General features: G+C 37.5%; 1 protein-coding gene across 3 annotated transcripts in view; it reads left to right on the top strand.

Moving 5' to 3' along the window:
• ASZ1 (ankyrin repeat, SAM and basic leucine zipper domain containing 1) overlaps positions 1–15,755 on the top strand; it is a 31,471-nt gene extending 15,716 nt beyond the window's left edge. Inside the window, exons 7-13 of one of the 3 annotated variants that reach the window (XM_056515387.1) lie at positions 322–434; positions 2,165–2,240; positions 2,592–2,648; positions 7,422–7,534; positions 12,397–12,502; positions 12,916–13,029; positions 14,594–15,755. In XM_056515387.1, the coding sequence (XP_056371362.1) occupies positions 322–434; positions 2,165–2,240; positions 2,592–2,648; positions 7,422–7,534; positions 12,397–12,502; positions 12,916–13,029; positions 14,594–14,746 (732 nt within the window). In that variant the 3' untranslated portion in view covers positions 14,747–15,755. The remainder of the gene's footprint in view (positions 1–321; positions 435–2,164; positions 2,241–2,591; positions 2,649–7,421; positions 7,535–12,396; positions 12,503–12,915; positions 13,030–14,593) is intronic. The other 2 variants (XM_056515400.1, XM_056515394.1) reach the window with 2 other exon arrangements.
• Positions 15,756–20,425: the final 4,670 nt, after the last annotated feature.

Here is a 20,425-nt window from a genome sequence, read left to right as displayed (position 1 = left end):
GTATGTAGACTTCTTGTCTGCAAGCAGCAGAAATTACTGTGTTGGTGTTTGGCTTTTTCTGTAGTGGCAGATGGTTTTTTTTAGACCATGTGATAGACACCATTGTGCTCTGTGTTCATCATTGTGCTGGAATTTGGTTAATTAAAAACACTCTTGGTAAACTCTTAGTTTAGTCTTAACTTCTTGTTATAGATGTATGCTTTAGAGAAGTGGCAGATGTTTCATGTTCTCTGTAAGCAGTAATTGATTGTAATCTTACTCCCATATATTTTGTATGCATTTTGAGTTTTAATAATAATTAATTCATTTTGGCTCTTCCAGATATTTAGTATGCTCTCTTTGGCTACAAATCACTTGCAAGGGAGATACCATAAAACAACTGAGCAAGAGGCTACCTGCAAATTTGTGACAGTTGTCCCTGACTACAGTGTTGGGTAAATACAGTTGTAGTGTAATTGTAGCTTATAAACATTCCTAAGAGATTGTATTTGTACATATCAATGATTAAGTTGTTCTGATATGTAATGTGTCTTGTTTGGAATGCTACCAAGAGTCCACAGTAAGTATATTAATGTACTTAAATTAATGTACTTAAAATTAATCAATTTTTCAAGATTGCAAAGTTCCTTGGACAATATAAACAAAAAGCATGTTCCAGATTTTTCTTTCCTCTCATTTAGTATAAAGTATAGGAGAGCAGGGTCCAATGTCACTTCAGTTCATTTCAGCTCTGTTAAATTTGTATGCTCCCATGTTGCATGCTTCTTGTTCTGTGCTTATCTTCGTTTGATACTAAATTTTTGATGCTTTCACTGAATGCCTGTGTTCAGCTTCATTGCCACCAAGAAGCGCTATGCCCTTTTTTTTCCTGAATCAGTTGGAGAGTCAAAAATAAGTATGAACAGCAGTTAAGCTCTGGAAGTTTTGGCAGAGTGTGCCCCTGACCCTGAGGCTTGAAAGTGCCCTGTGCTTGAAATCAGCACCTGTTTCAGCAACTTCAGAGATTCCTGATACGATTTTGTACAAGAACTTAGCTAAGAAGTCCTCAACCATCCGCTTGTGTCCTTCAGCATGAGCTCTGTGGTCTTAAAAAGACAGCTTGCAGTGCCCATGGTCTTTTCTTAGTTGTCAGATTGCCCCTGCTGAGCCAGCTTCTCCTGTGGAAGACAGTATTGGAGGCTTTACTGAAGTCCAGATAGACAACCTCCACAACCTTTTTCTGATATGCTAGGTGGGTCACCTTGTCTTAAAAGGAGGTCATGTTGGCCTAGCAGTTCCCTGGCTGCCCTTCATGCCAAGTGATGGCACTCAAGATGCTCCTTCAGTCTTTGAGGGTAAGAAGAGGCAGACCTTCATTTCAGGGCCTGCAACAAGACAGAGCAAAGGATGTCATAACTCAGGATTTTGGCAAAAGATTCGTTGTAGCAAATGCAGTAGTCCTTTCAGGATTTTGTAGGATTTGCTCTTCTGTTTAATTTTATTAGAGTTCATCTGATTGTTGAAAGCTGTTCAGTTATTTCTCCTCTTACACTTTTATATCCTTTGGTAGAGTAGGGAATCAAAATTGATATTTTATATTTGTTTATAAATGTTAAACTCTGAACCTACAGTTCAGTGTTAACTACTTCCTCAGTCTACCTTCTGAAGAGTAGTCTTCTCACAAGTTTCTTGATGGAGTGATTTCCACTGTCTTTAATTACAGATGGCCCTGATTTCTTGAAAATCTTTTCTGGCTTAACTGGAACTGAAAGTGTACCAGTTGTGGACTGAATCCAATTAATAGGAATGTTATCTGATAAGAACACATAATTATCTTCCTTAACCCCACTTCCACATTTTTCAGGTTTTTGTGAACCCAACTTTAAAGTTAATTTGGAATGTTTTGTAACTTAAAATGACCTTTATGTATGAAAGTCATCCCCCTTGGGCTCAATTCAGCTTATTAGAAAAGATATCTACAGATTTTTGATAGATAAAGTTGTATGCTAATAAGGTACTTCTGTTATCAGTGGGTGTGTGCAACTTCAGGTTCCTCCCAAATGCTGTGTCTGGGGAGCTTTACTGTAACATTTTGTTACAGATTTCTTTTTTTTTCTTTCTTTTTTTTTCCTTTTTTTTAAAATTTCCACTGTTTCTAACTCAAATCTCATGAATTATCTTTCAGTTCCTGTTCAACTTTTCATGACATGGAAGTATTTTTACATGGTCTTGGTCTAGAACACATTAGAGAATTATTGAAGGTAATTTTGTGGTATATTTGCGACCTGTGAAGTAATCCGTGAAAGCAAAATGCACCTACTGCATAATAAATTATATTACCATTAATGTATTAATTCATATCAATTCCTTAAACAGAAATTTATCTATAAAATGGGAAGTTAAACTGCAATTTACTTAATTGGATTTCTTGATTATGTGTGCTAGTCACAACATTTGATGTTTCTAAACTAGACAGATCTTTCATTGCTTCAATAATGATGTTTTATAGCTGGTTTTGTCCCTGAAAATTGAAGTAAACAGGGAAGAAAATCAAATTAAAACTTCTATTCTGAAATGCTTTTTGATGGCATAAACCCCTTTGTTTTATACAGGAACAAGATATACCTTTAAGACAACTTCTGACCATGCAAAAAGATGACTTAATACAGGTCAGTTTACTGCTTTAGAATTTAACTTAATTTTATCCTCTTTTAAAAATGTTTTTAATGTCTTCTCATTATAAATGGTTAACCTTGCAAGAGTTCTTTCAGCATCTTCTGCAACTTCTTGAATTTTAATGTGAATATAGACAGGCTTTTTCTGAAGTATGCAATCTCACAGGTCAATGAGCAATCGGGGTGAGCAGGGAATAGTATAATTTTAGTTGTTACCATTTTTAGTTTTTAATTGTGATTTTTCTAGGATTAGCAGTAGATAATACTAAACAACTTTAAATGTGCTCCTCTGTGAAGTGGTAATTTTTGTTGGAGAAAGAAGAGCTCTCTTATTTAGAATTGCTTGAATTGTAGAATGTCGTATCCTGAGCAGGTTTGTAAAACCTCATGCCCCTCAAAAAAAGGAGAAAAGAGAAGATTTTGTTTCTTACAGTTTACTGCAGCTGGGAAGGTTGGTCTTTTGCTGTTTGTAAAGGTTTGTCTATTGACCAAATGATGCATTATTACAAAGCTTCTGTTCTCAGTTGAGATGTGGTGGTTGCTTTTCTTTATTCTTTGCTGGAATTTTTTCTGCGGGAAGTGGAAGGACTTTCTGTGCTTGCAGGAAGATGCTATAATAAAATCCAATTATAGGAGTCTCATTGGAATAATGTAAGTACTTCAGGCTGCAGGATTCTTCTGAGCACTCTATACTGGGGAGCTTTGGAATCTCTGTTCTGGGATTCCAAAGACACCTCATAAAAACAGCTGCTTCAAGACTGTTCCATGCTACTGGAGTTAGCCATGTCCTTAGTATCAGCTTTTTTTTTCCTCATCCTGGTACCAAGGAGGTGTGTGTTCTGGCAGCTGGATCCAACGTGGTGTTCCTTTAAAGTGGATGTCAGCAAGGATTGTTTTGATTGATGTTTTTGTCTTGTAACTGAGTAGTTAATTTTTCTGACAGAACTCACAAATAATTCTGTATTCTCAGGGGGTGTTCATATAGGGAGTTTGCCAATGAAGAGATTTTTAAGAGTTCATCTAGGGAAAAATATTGCAAGACATGTCAGTGTGTTTTGATGTTACTGCTTTTCTGAAGCTCGGGATCACTGGACAGCATCCTGGTGTCCTGGGGTTTTTAGAGCTCTGAAGCCCATATTGATAGTAATTTTGGCCTTTAAGGAGATTCTTGTGGATTTCTTCTCATTACTGTGTGAGCTGCTGTGTTGGGCATGGTTGCATTAAACTCTAAATCTGTCTGAGTGTATGATCATATTGATCACTTGTTTTGGCATTGTAATTATTGCTTGTTTTTGTCCAATAAACACTGGGGGAAGAGGAGAGAATTGTGGGCTTCAGTAAATGGCTAAGCATTATGGTTCCCTCTCCAAAGAGGTGTAATTTCACTCAAAATCATTGCTTCTGTTTCAGTATTCTAAATTGTTTGAGGCTTGCTATTATAAAAGCAAACAAAGCTTTGAACAAACTGAAATAACTACATGGATCAGCTGGAAGATAATGTCTGAAAGAATTTAATTGCTTTAACAGGAAACAGTTCCTCAAAAATAAGTCATGCTTTGTGCATGGACATAAATTAATTAGTGAGAGTCTTCAGTTGAGAAGCTGAAAAATGGCATAACACTCCTGGCTTATTAGCACTTCATAAGTTATCCTAAATTCTTTATGCAGTCTAGTTTTAGAGCTCTGCTAGTGGTTTCTCCCCACGCTGCTGATAGAACAAATCTAATCTGTTTCCTTGTAACTTCAGAGTTGAAAGTTTTTACTGTGATGGCAGACTTTCAACTAACAGCCAGCTGTTTTGAAGAGCCTGGATCTTATTACTACAAAGATTAATGATGACCTCTGATGGATGTCTCTGAACCAAGCTGCTTTGTATCCAGAGAACTGGGGAGAAATCCTCTCATTAACATGATATGCTTTCCTCCATCAAACAATATAGGAAGATATTTTCTCTGTAAATATCTTTATCTGTATTTTACAGCAGAGCCTAAACAATGAGTCTTTCAAGCTGAAAGCTTGCATTCCTTAAGATTATAAACTGTTCCATTCTGGAAAAAAATGTGTTCAATATACTGGGACATGTCTGTTCAACAATTGGAGGCTTTTGTCTACACTACTTAGGACACTAACATTTTTTGTTTTAAGCATTTTTCTCATAGGATAGCAACAGAAGTAATTTTGCTTCTGGATGCATTTAGAACTAAAAAGGTTTCTTTCTTACATTTTATTTCTTTTAGAATAAGATAAATTGGTGTCTTGTTTTGAATTTGAGAATAATGAAAAGTTGGCACATCAAAATTCAAAATATAATCCAGTACTTTAACTACATAATTGGATAATTATCTGGTCTATGTGCTTGTATATCACAGTTCCAAGACTCATTCCTCTGACCCCTCTCCCTGAAAAAAGCATTTAATATTTGACAGAAGTGTGTCAGGTTATTAAAATCAGGGTTACTCAGGCAAATTGGGTTCACTGGTTTTATCTGTGCAGTATATCATCTTTCATGTGCTGAGGCAATTTTACTTGCCTCTTGGATTTTGAGGGGCTGCTTTGTATCTATTTAAGTAAAGAATAAAATAGATGTTCCTAGAGTTGATCTGGCTAAAATTGAGAGTGCTTATAGTTTGTTTTACTGACATAAGCAAATCATTTTACAGCACTTGCACATTCTTAAATATGGCCACTTCACAATAATACTTGAATAATTTGAGCTGCAGAGCACATCAGAGTGAACCAACACCAACTTGAAAATTATCCATCAAGATAATTTGGATTATCTTGATTATCCAGCACTTATCCATCAAGAAGGGCTTATTGCACTGTGGTTGTTACACGCATTCATTATTGCATGAACAGTCAGGTTCCAGGTCACTTCCTATTCTTGCAGAGATGGTCTAGAAATTAGGGAAGTAGTTTGGACTGATCAATCAACCTTCTGCCTCTTAAGTTCTTCACCTTTTGCCACTAAATGCAGAATTAATGTGGTGGTAGAAGGCTTTATCTCTCAGGGCATTTATCACGTTCTTTGTTTTGTGACATATTTTCAAGATGTGGTGGTGCTCAGTGATCCGTTTGCAGAAGAACAAAATGATGCTTTATTTCTAGGGGAACAAAGTACATCTTCCTGATACGCTGGTCAGAAAGCTGTATCCTGATTTTGTGGTTTCAGGAATGAGAAGGTGGAGTCAAAAGCAAAGGCAGTCTTCACAAAGTTCCTACTTGAAGCAAGATACTTTTAATTCCTCAATAATTACTGCTATTGCAGAAATCCACTTGTGCGTTCATGATAAAATGACTGCTGTAATGCTTTGTAAGCCTTAAGAAAGTATTAGTTCAAGCTAGATAGGGCTCCACAAGGCAAACCTGAGAACCAATTAATAGAGCAAACTTACAGCTCAACATAGATGAAGCAGATTAGGAAACCCAGATCTTTCTGTCTTAAGGCTGCTAGTGATATTTGCTAAAAAGACTTCAGTACAACTTATTCAGGGACCCATGGAAACCTATTAAATACTCAAAAGTTCTTGACACCTGTAGTTAAATTCCCAATTAATCTTGTTGGGATTCTTCATTACTGAAGGACTTACATGTCTATGAACTTAACATGGTTTTGAAATGTTTAAAAGTACACTTGTAAGCCCATAGTTATTTGTTACCTCTGCTTGGTGGAGAACCTAGAGGACGGTTTTATGCAGTCACAGTGAACAGTGGGTGTCAGAACACTGGGTCTCAGAAAAAAAGCAAGCATTTCCCAAGGTACAGCTCTTGCCTAGAATGTCAATCTGTTGTGGGTTATCAGCTGTTCATTCAGAATTCTTTCTGAGAGAAATCCAGGAGACTGCAAACACTAACATCTTCCAGATTTCTGAGGATGGAGATGGTAGCTTCAGATACTCAGAATATCAGTGAGAATTCCATATAGTCTATGTTTGAAGACTCTGAGATCCTTGCAGTCTTAAATGCCAGAGTGGTCTACTCTTGTTGAGTGAGGTACTCAGCTGGTGTCTTAGGAGCAAAGTCAAGAGGTTTTTCACTTGTGTTGAGGAGCATCTTAGGGCTGCTAACACCAGAAGTCTTGCATTGCGCAGCAGCCTATCAGATGAGCAAGGGAAATATTGAAAGTGCCACAGAAGCACTTTTAACAAATGAACTGTTCTTCTTCTTTAAGTGTTTTACAAGAAAGCTCTCAGCCTAGGATTTAAATATGATTTAAAATTTAATCTGAGATACTTGATGGATAGCACAGCTGCCAGTGTTTTCTGTTCCACTTGGAGAATCTGTTACATAATATGTATCTTTTGTGTTTTCCTTCAGTTAAAAAATATGTCTTCCTGTAAAATTCTCTATTTGATAGTTTCCACTCTTTCTTTCTGAGCTAATGCTGTATCACCATCATGATGATTTGTTATCTTGCTGTCAGAGATGGCTCAGATCGTTCTGAAATGGAAAGCCTAATATCCTAACAAAACAGGAGTATTTAGGCAAACTGCTACTATTTTTTGTAATGAACCCTGAACAGATTTTCTGATTATTCTGTGCAGTTTCAGTTTGGCAGTTCCTCATTTCTTGTCATTTTGTTCTGCATTATTGAATATTTTCTGTGGTTTTATTTTTTCCTTTATTGCTTACATACATTGTAGCTGGTTGCAATAACTTAAAAAGAACTCCTTTTAAATCTTAATATTTAGAAGTTAGTGAAATGTGTTGCTGTACTGTTATGTCTAGTAAGTTTAAATCATATTTGAAATTACTCTTTAAATTTAGATTGGCATTACAAATCCTGGAGATCAACAGAAACTCCTAGATGCTATTAACGATCTGCAAGTGAAAGAAAAGAAATTTGAAGATGTCTCTGAAATTACGAAGCTGGAATTGAGGTATTAATGGTATATCTAAGGAAATGGAAGTGAAATGCTAACTATTTAAGGTGACCGTGTTGTTTTCTGTGGCACACAGCTAAAATTGTCTCACACCTTATCCCTCAATGCATAACATTAATGAGAATATGCAAGCTAGTGGGTTATGAGAGGTGGTGGTGGGTGTGTTTTGCACAAAGAAAGTTGGGAGCATAGACGAGGTAGGCTCTGTTAGTCTTCCAATCAAATCTGTCTGATTGTAAGATGCAATTTTAAAAAGTGCAGGAGGGAGAGATGCATATTGCTTCTGGATAGGCCTTTAATTTTCAACTCCTCAAATAATACCTTGTGCATGTGTATCTTAAATCATAAATGCTACTTCTGTTTGGATTTCAGAGTTTTTCATTGTTTTTCTCTTCCACTGGAAGCAGTTTTAACTGGCTTCTAAAATATATTGGGTTTTTTATCTTACCAATTAAGCAATTTATAAGCTATTTATCATAGATTATGTGTATCAGTAGGTTTATAAGGAAAATTTTTAAAGAAAGTGTTACTTTTTTAGACTCCCATTCCAGCTTGATATTTTTTCCCATTATAGTATTAAGGCATCAGCTCTGCAACATCTCTCATACTTGTAGTATAGTTTTGTGCAGTACCATGGAAGCCAGGCCTGAGCTGAGAGATGTGTTCCTCAGTAACATTATTAAACTTAAAAAGTTCCCTAAGCGCTGCTTAGATCACTCCACATCCAGCACAAAATGAAGGATGAAGGATATAGTAAGTACAGAGGAACCTTAAGATTTCTGAAATCTCTTATCCTTTATGTGTAATTACATTTATTTATCTGGAAGACACACCCTAGACCTCAATTTAAATTCCATGCTCATATCTTTCCTCTTCTTAGTTTGCAAACTTACAGAAGTATAGCTACTAAAAATGGATTAGATAGTAAGGGTTCAGTTCCTCTTTGAAGTGTGTGTATCTCCCTCTTGACTAGTGGTCTGACAGCTGTGCTGGTACTCTCACAGATACCTCTTCCCTCTCCAAAATACTGGGGGGAGCTTTCTGTACTCTTTGAATGCTGTAAGGATAGAGTCTCTGTTAGTTATGTTGTTCGTTGGCCCAAAGAATATGCTTGGATTCAAATTCAATCTGTACATGTCTGCATGCTTTGGGAGGGAACTGAATTGCATCAACACTGTGATCAGCAGTCATGTCATGCTGTGATTCTGCCACATGTTGTCTTTAGAGTCCCAGTTCCATGAGACTGTCCAGTATGTATTCCACTCCCAACCAGTCATTCTTACATTGATTGCTCACAGTGCAGGTGCTGCACTGGTATCTTTATCCATTACTGTGTTTATGAAAACAGATTTTGTGACCTGCTTGAGGAATGTTTTTGCAGCACAATGCAAAGTTTGAGCTGTCATCGACTTGGGAGGATGTGCAAGGCATTTTGAGGAAGCTCTTGAAAGACTGGGATGACCCTGGAAAAGCAGAGACTTTGATGTTTCTTCTGGTCTATGAGGAGATTTCATTCAGAGACCACTCAGAGATAAGGAATTGGCTGGATAGCCACACTGAGCAAGAGTTGTGGGCAATGGCCTGATGTCCACATGAAGACTAGTAACAAGTGACACTCATTGGGGGTTAGTGCTGGGACTGGTGCTGGTTTAACATCTCTGCTGGAGACATGGAGACTGGGATTGGTATACCCTCAGTATGTGTACCAGTGACACCAAGCTGTGTGGTGTTTTGGAGGCAAGGGCCATCCTGGCAGACCTTGACAGGTTTGATTGGTGGGTTCATAAAATTCAGCAAGGCCAAGTGCAGCATCCTGGGTCAGGGCAATCCCAGGCACAAGTACAGGCTGGACAGAGAATGGATTGAGAGCAGCCCTGAAGAGAAGGACTTGGGGGTGTTAGTTGACAAGAATCATAGAAACACAGAGTATCCTGAGTTGAAAGGGACCCACAAGGATCATCAAATTCAACTCCTGGAAGAAGCTCCAGAGAAAGACTTTTTGCAAGTGATAGGACATGGGGGAATGGCTTCAAGCTGATGGGAGGGCAGGTTTAGATGAGATGTAAGAAAGAAATTCTCTGCTGTGAAGGTGGTGAGATACTAGAGTAAGTTGCCAAGAAGAGCTGTGGATGTCTCATTCCTAGAAGTGTTCAAGGCCAGGTTGCATGGGACTTTCAGCAACCTCATCTGTTGAAAGATATTTCTATCCATGGCAGAGGGATGGAACTAAATGATCTGTAAGTCCTTCCAACCCAAACTATTCTATGATTCTGTAATTCTCCATCCAAAGAACTGTGTACTTTCAGAAGAGAATCCTGCAAACATGTACATGTGCTGCAATACTGAAGAACTAAACTTCCAGCATGCAGGAGGATATAAACCAGTATGATACAGATACACCATAAATGCTTTAACAGCATCTGAGCCATTTGTATTAAAATAGAGACTTTGCTGCTGAGCTGAGGTGGTAGACCAAGAATCTGTTAGGTGCCTTTGTAAATGCATATTGATGCTTTAGCAAGCAAAAATGAGCTACTGTGTAAGGTGACTTTGCCCAGTTTACCTTTATACATTTTTCTGTTATAATGTATGCTTTTTTCAGATTGTTCCACAGTAGTGTTTAGTGCATACATTCAAGCAGAGCATCTTAAAAATATAAACAGAGGGAGTAAATAGAGAAAAAAAAAAAATAAAATCCATTCACTGTGTGTGGCCAAATACAGTGAAATATCCATGTGGTATCTGGTGCAGTCACACACTGGTGATGCACCTTATTCCTAGTATAGTGTGGGTTTAGATAATTTGTAGTTTTAAAAACCAGAAAATAATTGATTGATTAAAGATGGAAGCACACAAAATATGACAGCACTTCAGTTATGGCAAGCACTGCATAGTTTTCTAGAAAATTGCCTGACATGTATTCTAGGCATCTGACCTTTAGACCAAAATCTTAGGCTATGTTTACATGCTATTATATAAAGATTTTACTTCCCACTTGTTCAAAGTCATTCTGTGAGAAGGAGAATCAGTCATTAAGTCATAGAAAAACTAACATAGTAGAAAATCTTGGACTGATTGATTATAAACTTACGGAGTGTCTAGCACTGTTTAGCCACTGATGTTTTGACAGCCATTAATTCTTTTTTGAAGTGGTAATTTTTTCAAAACATTATTTCCATTTCTAAATACAAGAGCATGTCACCGCAACAGGTATAAAATGGGGAGTTTTTAAGAACTATGGTGTAGTGAAGTAATATGATAGAATAAACGTTTTTCTTTCCCCCCTCCCTAATTCAAGCCCATGACATACTTTATATTTGCCAAGAATCCTTCCAGAATTTCAGAAGATAATTTCCTTTGTGATGAAACACAAAAGGTGTCGTAACTAATTCCAGCCAGCTAAAATGCTATCTTTCTAAATAGAAGAAAATATTTGTAATTATGGCTTGAGTATAGTAATGTGGGAGAAGCTTCCAGGCTATCTCCAGATGTTTCATGTTTAGGTTCTTCACCTGAAATACTTAGTTCAGTTACATTGTTCTGAAACAAACAGTTGTTTATTTTATAAAAACAAACTAATAGGCTTTGGTACTTCCCCAGCTTCATGAAAACCATGTGCAGTATTGGTTTTAAACCTCCAGCATAGCTATTAATGCTTCTCTCTATTTCTGTTTTAAATGTTAAAGTCTTAACACTTCAGCACTATTGCAAATCACATATGTCCTGAGCAGTGGCAGAAATTTTACTCACTAATGATCCTGTGCCCAAAGTTGAAAGAAAGCACTCTATGACACTCTATGGCCTAAATTCCATCCCCATTTAGATACATGCACTGCATTGGTGTGTAGCTTAGTTTAGCTGTTTGACAAATTTTGTGGATATCATTTTGCCCTCAGAAGCGAGAAGCAAATGGTGTGAGTATTTTGCATTTAGGTTTAATAGCACATTGCCTAAGGAGAAACGTTGGAATTAGTTTATCCAGATCCTAGGGATCTGCAGAACAGGAATTTCTGCAGCAGAAACTTGTAATTGTTTCTTGTTTTGACCCTGCCTGTTACTCACCCAAATAGCTTAGAGTTAGCAGAAACTTTCCTACCAGAGATGCAGAGACTTCTCAGGAGTTTCAGGGTTTGAGAGCTCACTCAGTAAAAACAATTGGATGATCTTCTTCCTTGCCCTCTTTCCCTCTTCCTCGTGAGTGGCAACAAATTTCTGGCCAGCATCATGACTTATGAGTAACGTTCTCTAACATTCCAGTAAAGTTGAGTCAGTGTCATGTGGAAGCTCTAGAAACTTAAAGCTGAAAATAATCTGTTAAATTTTTCTATCCTTCTTTCCGCTTCTTGGAGACGTGTGTCAAATTAATTTTGAGAGTTGTCTTCCTCCTTATATTTGACCACCAAGTAAAAATTTTCTTCAAAATAGATAATATCAGAAATTTTAAGATCTGAGGTATGTGTTTCCAGGTCCAAGAGCCAAGCCAGTATTACTGAATTCTTATTTTCTTCAACTCTGTTGGAACTAAATGACCCTAAATTTAGTCATTTCAGTCCTAGCTTCAAAGTACAAACCAGACGTTTTCCCTCACATCCACCTCAAAAATGTAAGCTGCAGGTCAGAAATACTGTCCTTCCAAAATAAGGAAGGAGAGGGAGGGGATGGGGCAAATGAGGGGAAATAGACCCCAACTTGTTAAATGTCTTTACTTACTGGCTTTTAAAATGGTATTACTGTGGTTTTTGTATGTATGAAACTGCGTGTCTAATTCACTAGCCAGTGTCAAAAATCCATAGGTAACATTCGGCTTACAAAAAGTTTCAGCATTTGACAAATAACAAAATATAATTTTATTTTTCTAGTGAAGATGAATTGCTCAGGTTTCTTCAGAAGTTGAATAAAGAGTGTAGTAAGCTGATGATTCCTGTGCAGACCATGAATAACCATTTCCTCAAAAATTCTCACAAGGTATGTAACCAAACAGAAGATTTATTTAGAGTGCATTATTCCACCCTGTAAAATAAAAACTATGAATATTCATCAAACATCTTGGTTACTATATAGTTATAAAGCTGTCCAGTGCTCTTCCTCTAAAGGATACTTCTTAAAATAATTTATTTCAAAGAGTTAGTGCACACAACTAACGGAGATAGATTTGTTTTTTCATGTTTTGACTGATGGGAGAGTTAAGGTGACAAAAGTTTCCAACAAAGGCTGCTAGGGAATAGTAGCTTGTTGTGCATAAATCATACAATTAAAACCCAGCATAAATGCAGTTATAAACCTTTTCTGTCACTGTCTTTTCTGATAGATGAACTGTAGAATATTAAATTATAATCTACAATTATGTAATTATGGCAAACAACTATAATTATTAACAGATGGTACTGCAGTGGGCACCAACTGAATGTTATATTGAAGTCTGCAAAGATGTTATTTGCAGTGTTAAAAAGTTGGAGGAAGAAGTTGGCAAACTGAAGGACCTCGTGGTGGAGGTGGGTATGAGTGAGTGAGGCTGTTAAATGTACAAGTTTCTGATGCAACCTCAGATGTGACATCCATCAGGAAAATGTTTCCTACTTTGGTCTGCCAAAGGCTGTTTAGCCTTAGTTTGGATCAGTCTCTCCCCCTTAAACCTTTTCATGAACAGAAATAATCTCTAATATTCCACAGCAGTGTGGAGAATCTCCAAAAGAAATCTACCTTTTTCTTTCTACTGCACAAAAGAATTAATTGGAATGTATCCCTGTGCTCTTGGACAGCCACTGTGGCATAGATGCCATGCTGAATACTTAGACTCTTACTTTTTAATTAAGGAATCTTTTGTTTGGAATTATTGACTCACAAGGAAGATACTAAGGTTTTATGGATTGAATGGGAGGCATCCCAGATAACTCTGCAGAGTGACAAAAGAAGAGGGTGGGAGAGGTCAAGGCTAGATGTTAGCACCACATCAGTCATTCCCAAACCAACACAGTGACACTCTCTTGTCAGATGGGGTCATTTTAAGTAATAGGCTGGTAAAATGAACAGCCGCTGGGATAGGGTAAATGGAGCATCAGTGTCAGAAAGGAATCTGTTGCTGAACGAAGCCATGTGGAACTCAGACCTTGAGTATAATGCTACTAATGCAATTTCCTGTAGTTTAAGTAAATTTAATGTAATATAACAGCCTTCTCCCAATAAATCACTTAACACCAAATATATTAAGAGGTAGTGACTGTGGCAGCTTACCAGCTATTTATTCTTTTTTTTGCATATGCAATCATCAGTTATGTATATATTTGCCTCCTATATATGCAGGCCAGTTACAAGGGCTGGGAGGGTTCCAAGTGTGGTGCCACTTGACTTTATCTCTATGTAAGGTTTTGTAGCTGTCAGGATGAAGCATGGTGTCTTTGTATCCTGTGTGAAACAGCCTTCTAATTACTTAAAAAGTGCAAATCCTTCTTTTTAACATCATGTTATGTTTTTATGAATTTCACTTATGAATACTTTAATGTAAGACATTTTTGTGCTACTTAATTTATGATGGAGCACTTCTGAATGTAGAGCACCCAAGCATTTATTATGAATGTGTGAATCTAAGTGAAACAGTTAAACTTCTTACATAAAATGTTTCTATCAATTCCCTTGAAGTCTTCAGTACTGTTTGTTAAGCTTAGTCATGACAAGGCTTTGCCAGCAGTACATGTCTGTAGTATGTAATTTTTGAAAGTACAGTAAATGAGATGGCCTTCCAAGCAAGCGTTGTGAACTAAGGTAGGAAATCAGAATCGAACCCTGCTGTCCTTTATGACAAGGCTCCACTTAGGTACAGCATGTGTGAGTAGTTAGGTTTATAAATGTTTTTCTAATATATGTTATATAATGATTGAACATCAGATAAGATGGATGTTTACACACATTTATTTCAAATTAAGCAGGACAGAGACAGAAAGAAGAAAAATCAATCCTAAATGCATGCAGATTCTTAGAACTGGGTACTTTATAATCTACTTAAGAAGCTTTCACACTAACTTTTTTTTTCACTTTTTACGCGGATTTAACCTCCCTCAGTATGAAGAGAAGACTAAACCGAAGCAAGTGAAACTTCCACGAAAAGCAGCCACCTTGGAAAAAAGATTAGTAAAAATGGGAGTGGTAACATTGCTTGGATTTGGATTTTTCATATTTGTAATTAAATTAGTAGCAAAGAGAACTCGAATTTAAGTTTAGTGCTGTTTCTCAATATATCTGCAAGTATTTGGATCAAAGTATGTACTTTGATCTAAAAGTTACTAAAAATTAAAACTGTTACTTAAGAGTTATCTTAGGGTTTTGTTTTGAAATTCATTGTTGATATAGAATGTAGGTCTAAAATCTTGTCAAAGCTGCTTTTCTGTTTTTGATATAAAACTATGATTATTTCTTATTAATTACTAGTATTGGTTTTTTACTTTTACCTGTTCAGAGGTCAACATAAGCAAATTCTGATTATATATCACATGTTTATATTTAAAATTATAATGCAGATGTGTTTTGGGGGTTGGGAGGGTATAAAATATTTCAAGTATCACTTTCAATTTTATGTTGATAAAAATCTTTTCTCTTACAGAGAGATACGTGTTGTTTTTTGGTTTTTTTTTTCTTTTCATAATCAAGAGAACTGTGGAGATCTTGTTACATATTGTCCAAAAAGTCATTTTCCACTGAACTATGATACTTAAATTATGCCTTAAACATCTGCTTCCTTAGGGATACTCACCTCTTTTAAGTGTTTCATCATATCTATTAAAGGATTATAGTAGTCCTTTGCTACAAGACTGCAGACAATTTAGAAGGCATAGCAGCTTGGTTTTTCTTGGTCTGATCTTTCACTACAAATTTTTTTCTTATTATTTTCTTCACTTAAAAAGGTGTTTGTAATCCCACAGTGAAACATTTGTAACTGGTTTTGATCTGCTTACCAAACCAGTTATGTTGGGAAAAAAGGAAATTTATTTAAGTGAATTCAAGCTAGTTATGTTTTTGCAGGTTTCGGTAAACATCTGTAAAAATGCTGAATATTTTGAAAGCAACGTTTTTCTTTTGAAACAAAACAAAAAGAGACTAAAAAAATATAAACCTGAATGACTGTGTGAAACTTTTGGTCTCTGAGTTTTCAGAAATATTAACCTTTGATATTCCCTCTAGAGACTAGTAAGAAGATAAAAACTTGGGTCCTATTCCAGTCACTGTTACTGCTGTTTTCTGCTTTTTTTAGAGAATTGCAGTAGGTGTTAGTGTGTTTCCTTGTTACTGCAATTATTTTATCTCCTTTCATTCTTCAATGCCAAGAAAATCCTACAGGGTGATGAGGCCAAAGGCAAAAAACAACATAAGTTGGGGAGTTTTTTCTGTTTTTTCCTGCTTCCAAACTGTGTTAGATGGGATAAGCTGTATTCACCACCGCCATCTACCAGAAGTGGCAGTGAACATTCTATCAGCATGAACAAAGTATATAAAAGGAAATACTTTAAAAATAGTTCTGCTTCCTCATATTACTTCAGAATTAACCCTAAACTAACAAGGCACGCACTGTGGAAAGAAGAATCTTTTATATACACACCACTCCTCCTCTAATGAGCTCGAAATGTGGTTCAAATGCAGTTGCTCAGTGGTGAGTTGCCTCACAGGTAGTACTAGAACTTTGACACCTAACATCTTTTGGGAGTTTCTATTGGGTGAAGATGTTTGGGGTTTTTGTGGTTGGTAATGGAGGGCGATGCCAGGCATGTTGTTCAGACTGTGTTTCCAACATGGACTTTTTATTAAGTTAAGTGGAATTATTTTGACTACCAGTAAGGTTTCTGCCCTTCAAAGGATTCTGCTTCTTAGCCCTTACTCCACTTAAGTGACAATTTGCATTAACAAAGCCACTTCAAAGGACACTGAATATAGCTTTTATTTCAAGAGATGCATTTCCTGCCACTAGTAGATCTTGACATTTGAGAAACAAAAATTTGAACTTTTTGTCCATTAGTTTGAAGAAAATATCTGGTCAGATGGAGGCCTTTTAAGCTTAACTTGGAGCTCTTGCAGTTGAACAGAAAATCTGTTCCAGAAAAGTTTTACCAATATTTAACTCAATTATTATGCCTTTGGTGTAAAATACTTAGGAGGGAAAAGTAATGCATTATAGTTGCTGGTAATTTTTTTTCAAGTGTGAGAGTTAAAATAAAGTGTTTTTTTGCAGAAGTGAGTCAAAGGTCTGAACTTCAGGAGATGACCTCCAAAATACATTTGGAAGAAGCTGGTCCTTTTGAATTACCTTATGGATCACCTGTTTCTGATGCTTATAGTCATAATTGCAAACACACATATGGTGTTTACATGGGTTAAATATAGGCTGTGCCAGCAGCATCCTTGGCATCCTGCACTGTTCTAGTATAGTGTTCAAAATTCCATAAACCATTCACAAAAAGCAAGGATCTTGGAGTAACCGCTTCAAACTGTTTTCATTAATTGGTCAGTCGGAAACAGCGTTGCATGAGGAAGACATTTTAAGAGCCAAATGAACAAAGAATATTCTAGCATACCATATCAAATAAAAATAATAATAAAATTGCATTAGCTTCTGGATTCCAAACTCGGGCTTAGATGATGCATTTCAAGACCCTTTTTTCACTTTCATGTTGTTGCAGTGTCTCTTTCAAATTCTCTGACAAGTTATCACAATATGGTAGTGATAGGGCAGGAAGGAAAGAAAAAGATTCCTTCAACATCTGGCCCTTGAGCTACACTGTCAGAATTCTTACCCCCACCAGCGTCTCCTAAACGAGCCTTCATATGAAAACGTCCCTGCTGAGAGGCCTCCTTCTGCAAGTCATCAAATTGCAGTCATTATCCCAGAACAGTAAGAATACAATGATTTGCACATCTATGAGAGGATTGGGAGAGAATGCTAAAGAGCTTTGCATGTATTAAACAGGTAAACTGTGCAGCCCTGCTGCTGTTGTTCTCCTCCTACAGTAGTGCAAATTGAGATGCTGAGGATTGAGCGAATTGGACCTCGGGCCAAAACCATTGGGATACCTGGTTGTTTAAAGAAGCAGTGAGGTTCCTACTTGCAACGTCATTGGATACCTAACTTGTGTTCATAGGGATGACTATTCATACCCTGGCCTTTTCTGACTCTTTAGGCTGTTATGTAAAAGTAGGGCCTTGGGCCATCCTGTGGAGATCTGAAGGAAAGGCAAGTTTGGGGTTTTTTTGAAATTTTCCTGTCTAAGATAGGCTGTGGCTTCTGTGTCCTGTGTCTCTCTTCCGTGCTTTGGGATTTGCTCTGCTCTTTAAATTTGACTTATGCAGTACCTGGCGTTTCATAAGGCATTACCCTTAATTATTCCTGCTATGCAATTACAAGTAATAAAGAGCAGTTTGGGGTATATGTATTCTTAAATTGAGAAATAGTGAGCTTTTTTTTTCTACTGTATTCTCCATTGACCTCAGCATGTGTTTGGTTTATCTTCTTTTATTTCATTCAAGTGCCTTGTTGAGGATAAGATTTAAAATGTGCAATTTATTCTTCTTTCGTTGTCTTTTAAGCCTTACAGGTGTTTCCCAAAGTTGTCACTCCCTTGTGAGTAGGTGATTGCATTTGCCTTCTCTGTTTCACCAGTTCTGTAAAAGCTACAGATTGTCTTTCCCACATAAAACTCCTGTGTTACCACAAATGTAGTAATGCACACTGTAAAGTACTACAAATGTTGCTTTGGATGTTCATGTACAGAGACTACAGTTCTGATACCTGTTGTTAGGTAGCAAGACTACAAAGCCTTAAAGGTCTTAACATGTATTGGAACTGCAGATTTCTGCTTTTAATGACATGTACTGTCATTTCTTTGTTCTGAACGCAGGGGAGAAGTGTGTATTTGAAAATTTAAATTTCCCTATTCCAGAAATAGGAATTTTCAGGTAATGGGGCTTACTGAGATACGAGTGAGATATGACAATGGGGTACTACTGACATTAAATGAATTATGTGATCTCAACAGTTTTAATAACTGATAAATTACTTCTAGTTTTTATCCTGATCCAAATGGTGTAGTTTCATAGAATATAGAGCCATAGTCCCTGGAAGTGGGGCTCTGCGGAATGATTTTCAGTTCTTTTAAGAAGTGCTACTGGCTGTAAAATATGTGGGAAAATGTACTCTACTTAAGAGTTTAGTGGGGGTGTTCTTGAAGAAAATTTGAAATGAGCCTTCCATGCCTAGAGCTTTCCTGAAAATGGTCTTTATTTGAATGCAGAAATACAGGTTTAACTACATTTTCATTATTGTATTGAAAAACCTCAGCTCAGTGTCAGAAGGTGTGCACAAAATGGGGCTTTCAGTGCTCTGGCTACTGCACTGTCACCTGTATTGCACATGGCATGATTTCTTAACTGTATGAGAAAACTGTGCACGTAATAGTTGTTGAAGACACCTACAGATTTCTACATTCAGTCTGCAGCCTCTCCAGGCTGCATCAGGAACCAGCACTCCCTCTCGAGAGACTTCTTCAACATGAGGGAGTCCTTTCCACAGGCTGCAGTTCTTCATGAACTGCTCCAGTGTAGGTCCCCCCACTACCTGTTACAGAGTGCAGTCCTTCAAGAATAGACTGCTCCATTGTGGGTCAAGTCCTGCAATGACCCTGCTCTAGCATGGCCTTCTCACAGAGTCACAGCCTCCTTCAACCCAGCATGGGGTTCTCCACAAACTGCAGGTTAATCCCTGCTCCAGCATGGACCTTTGTTGGCTGGAGGACATCCTAACTCACTGTGGTCTGCTTGTCTCCTCTGCCCTGGCAGCTGCAGCACCTTCTCCCCTTTGTTCTTCACTGGCCTGGGTGTCTCCACAGCTGTTCTTCTCACATTGTTTAACACTCTCTGGCACAATTGCTGTTGCAGAGGGGGCTTTTTTGCATTATCAAATATTCGCTTTATCCCATAGGTGCAGCTGTCATCACTGATGGCCTTGACCTTAGCCAGTGGTAGGTACGTCTTGGAGCTGGCTGACATTGGCTCTGTCAGACATGTGGGAAGCTTCTGGCACCTTCTCACAGAAACCACCCCTATGCCCCCCCTCCCACTACCTAAATCTGGCCATGCAAAACCAGTGTGGTTCCCCAGGTTCCTTTCCAATCTTGCCTGTTTTGTCATTCTCTATAATGAGAGTGTGGTTGATAGTAGAAATAATGACTGCAGGGTGAACTTCTGTAGGGCTGGCACAAAGCAGAGGGGTTGGAGAATCCGAATAGCAGTAAAGCTGGAATGCAGATGGGGTAAATGACTTGTGGAGAAGAAAAGGATAATGTTGATAAACCACTCATGCAGTAGCCACAGGTTAAGGAGCACCTGTTAATACAGAAGGTTATGAGAAATTCTAAGTCAGCATTTTACAGCAGGCATGAGAGAGCTGGTAGCAGGGAGAATTGTAGCCTCTCTTTGTATGGGTCTAAAATACTGCTGGAATTTGCTGTCCTCTCAGGTATTTTTCTGCCTTGGTAATTGATCCAAAGTGTATTGTAAATGTGAGAAATAAGTTGGCCAGAAGCTAAAAATTGGAGTTTTTTTTACACTGACTACATTTTATCAAATAGATGCTGAATGTTCATTTGTTGCTTTTAACACCTGCTGGAGTTAGTAAGAGGAGCTGTAGTTGCCTCTGGGCAAGTAGTACTGTTGTAGAAGGATTTGTGTGTCCCAAACTTCAGTTAATCTTACTCAGAAGTCTTTGCAGTTGTGGGTGGGTGTTTGGTGTTGAGGGTTGTTTGGGGTATTTCTTTCAAGTTAATTTGATAAGTAGGTGAATGTTACCACCTCAAAACCTCACATAATTCTACGTTTTGCATTTTCTTTCTGAAACGGTGCTTACATGTACTA

This window comes from Oenanthe melanoleuca, chromosome 1A (assembly GCF_029582105.1).
Source record: "Oenanthe melanoleuca isolate GR-GAL-2019-014 chromosome 1A, OMel1.0, whole genome shotgun sequence".
Classification (NCBI taxonomy): Eukaryota; Metazoa; Chordata; class Aves; order Passeriformes; family Muscicapidae; genus Oenanthe; species Oenanthe melanoleuca.
Note: the sequence above shows the minus strand (reverse complement) of the source record. Positions and strands in the feature narration are given on the sequence as shown.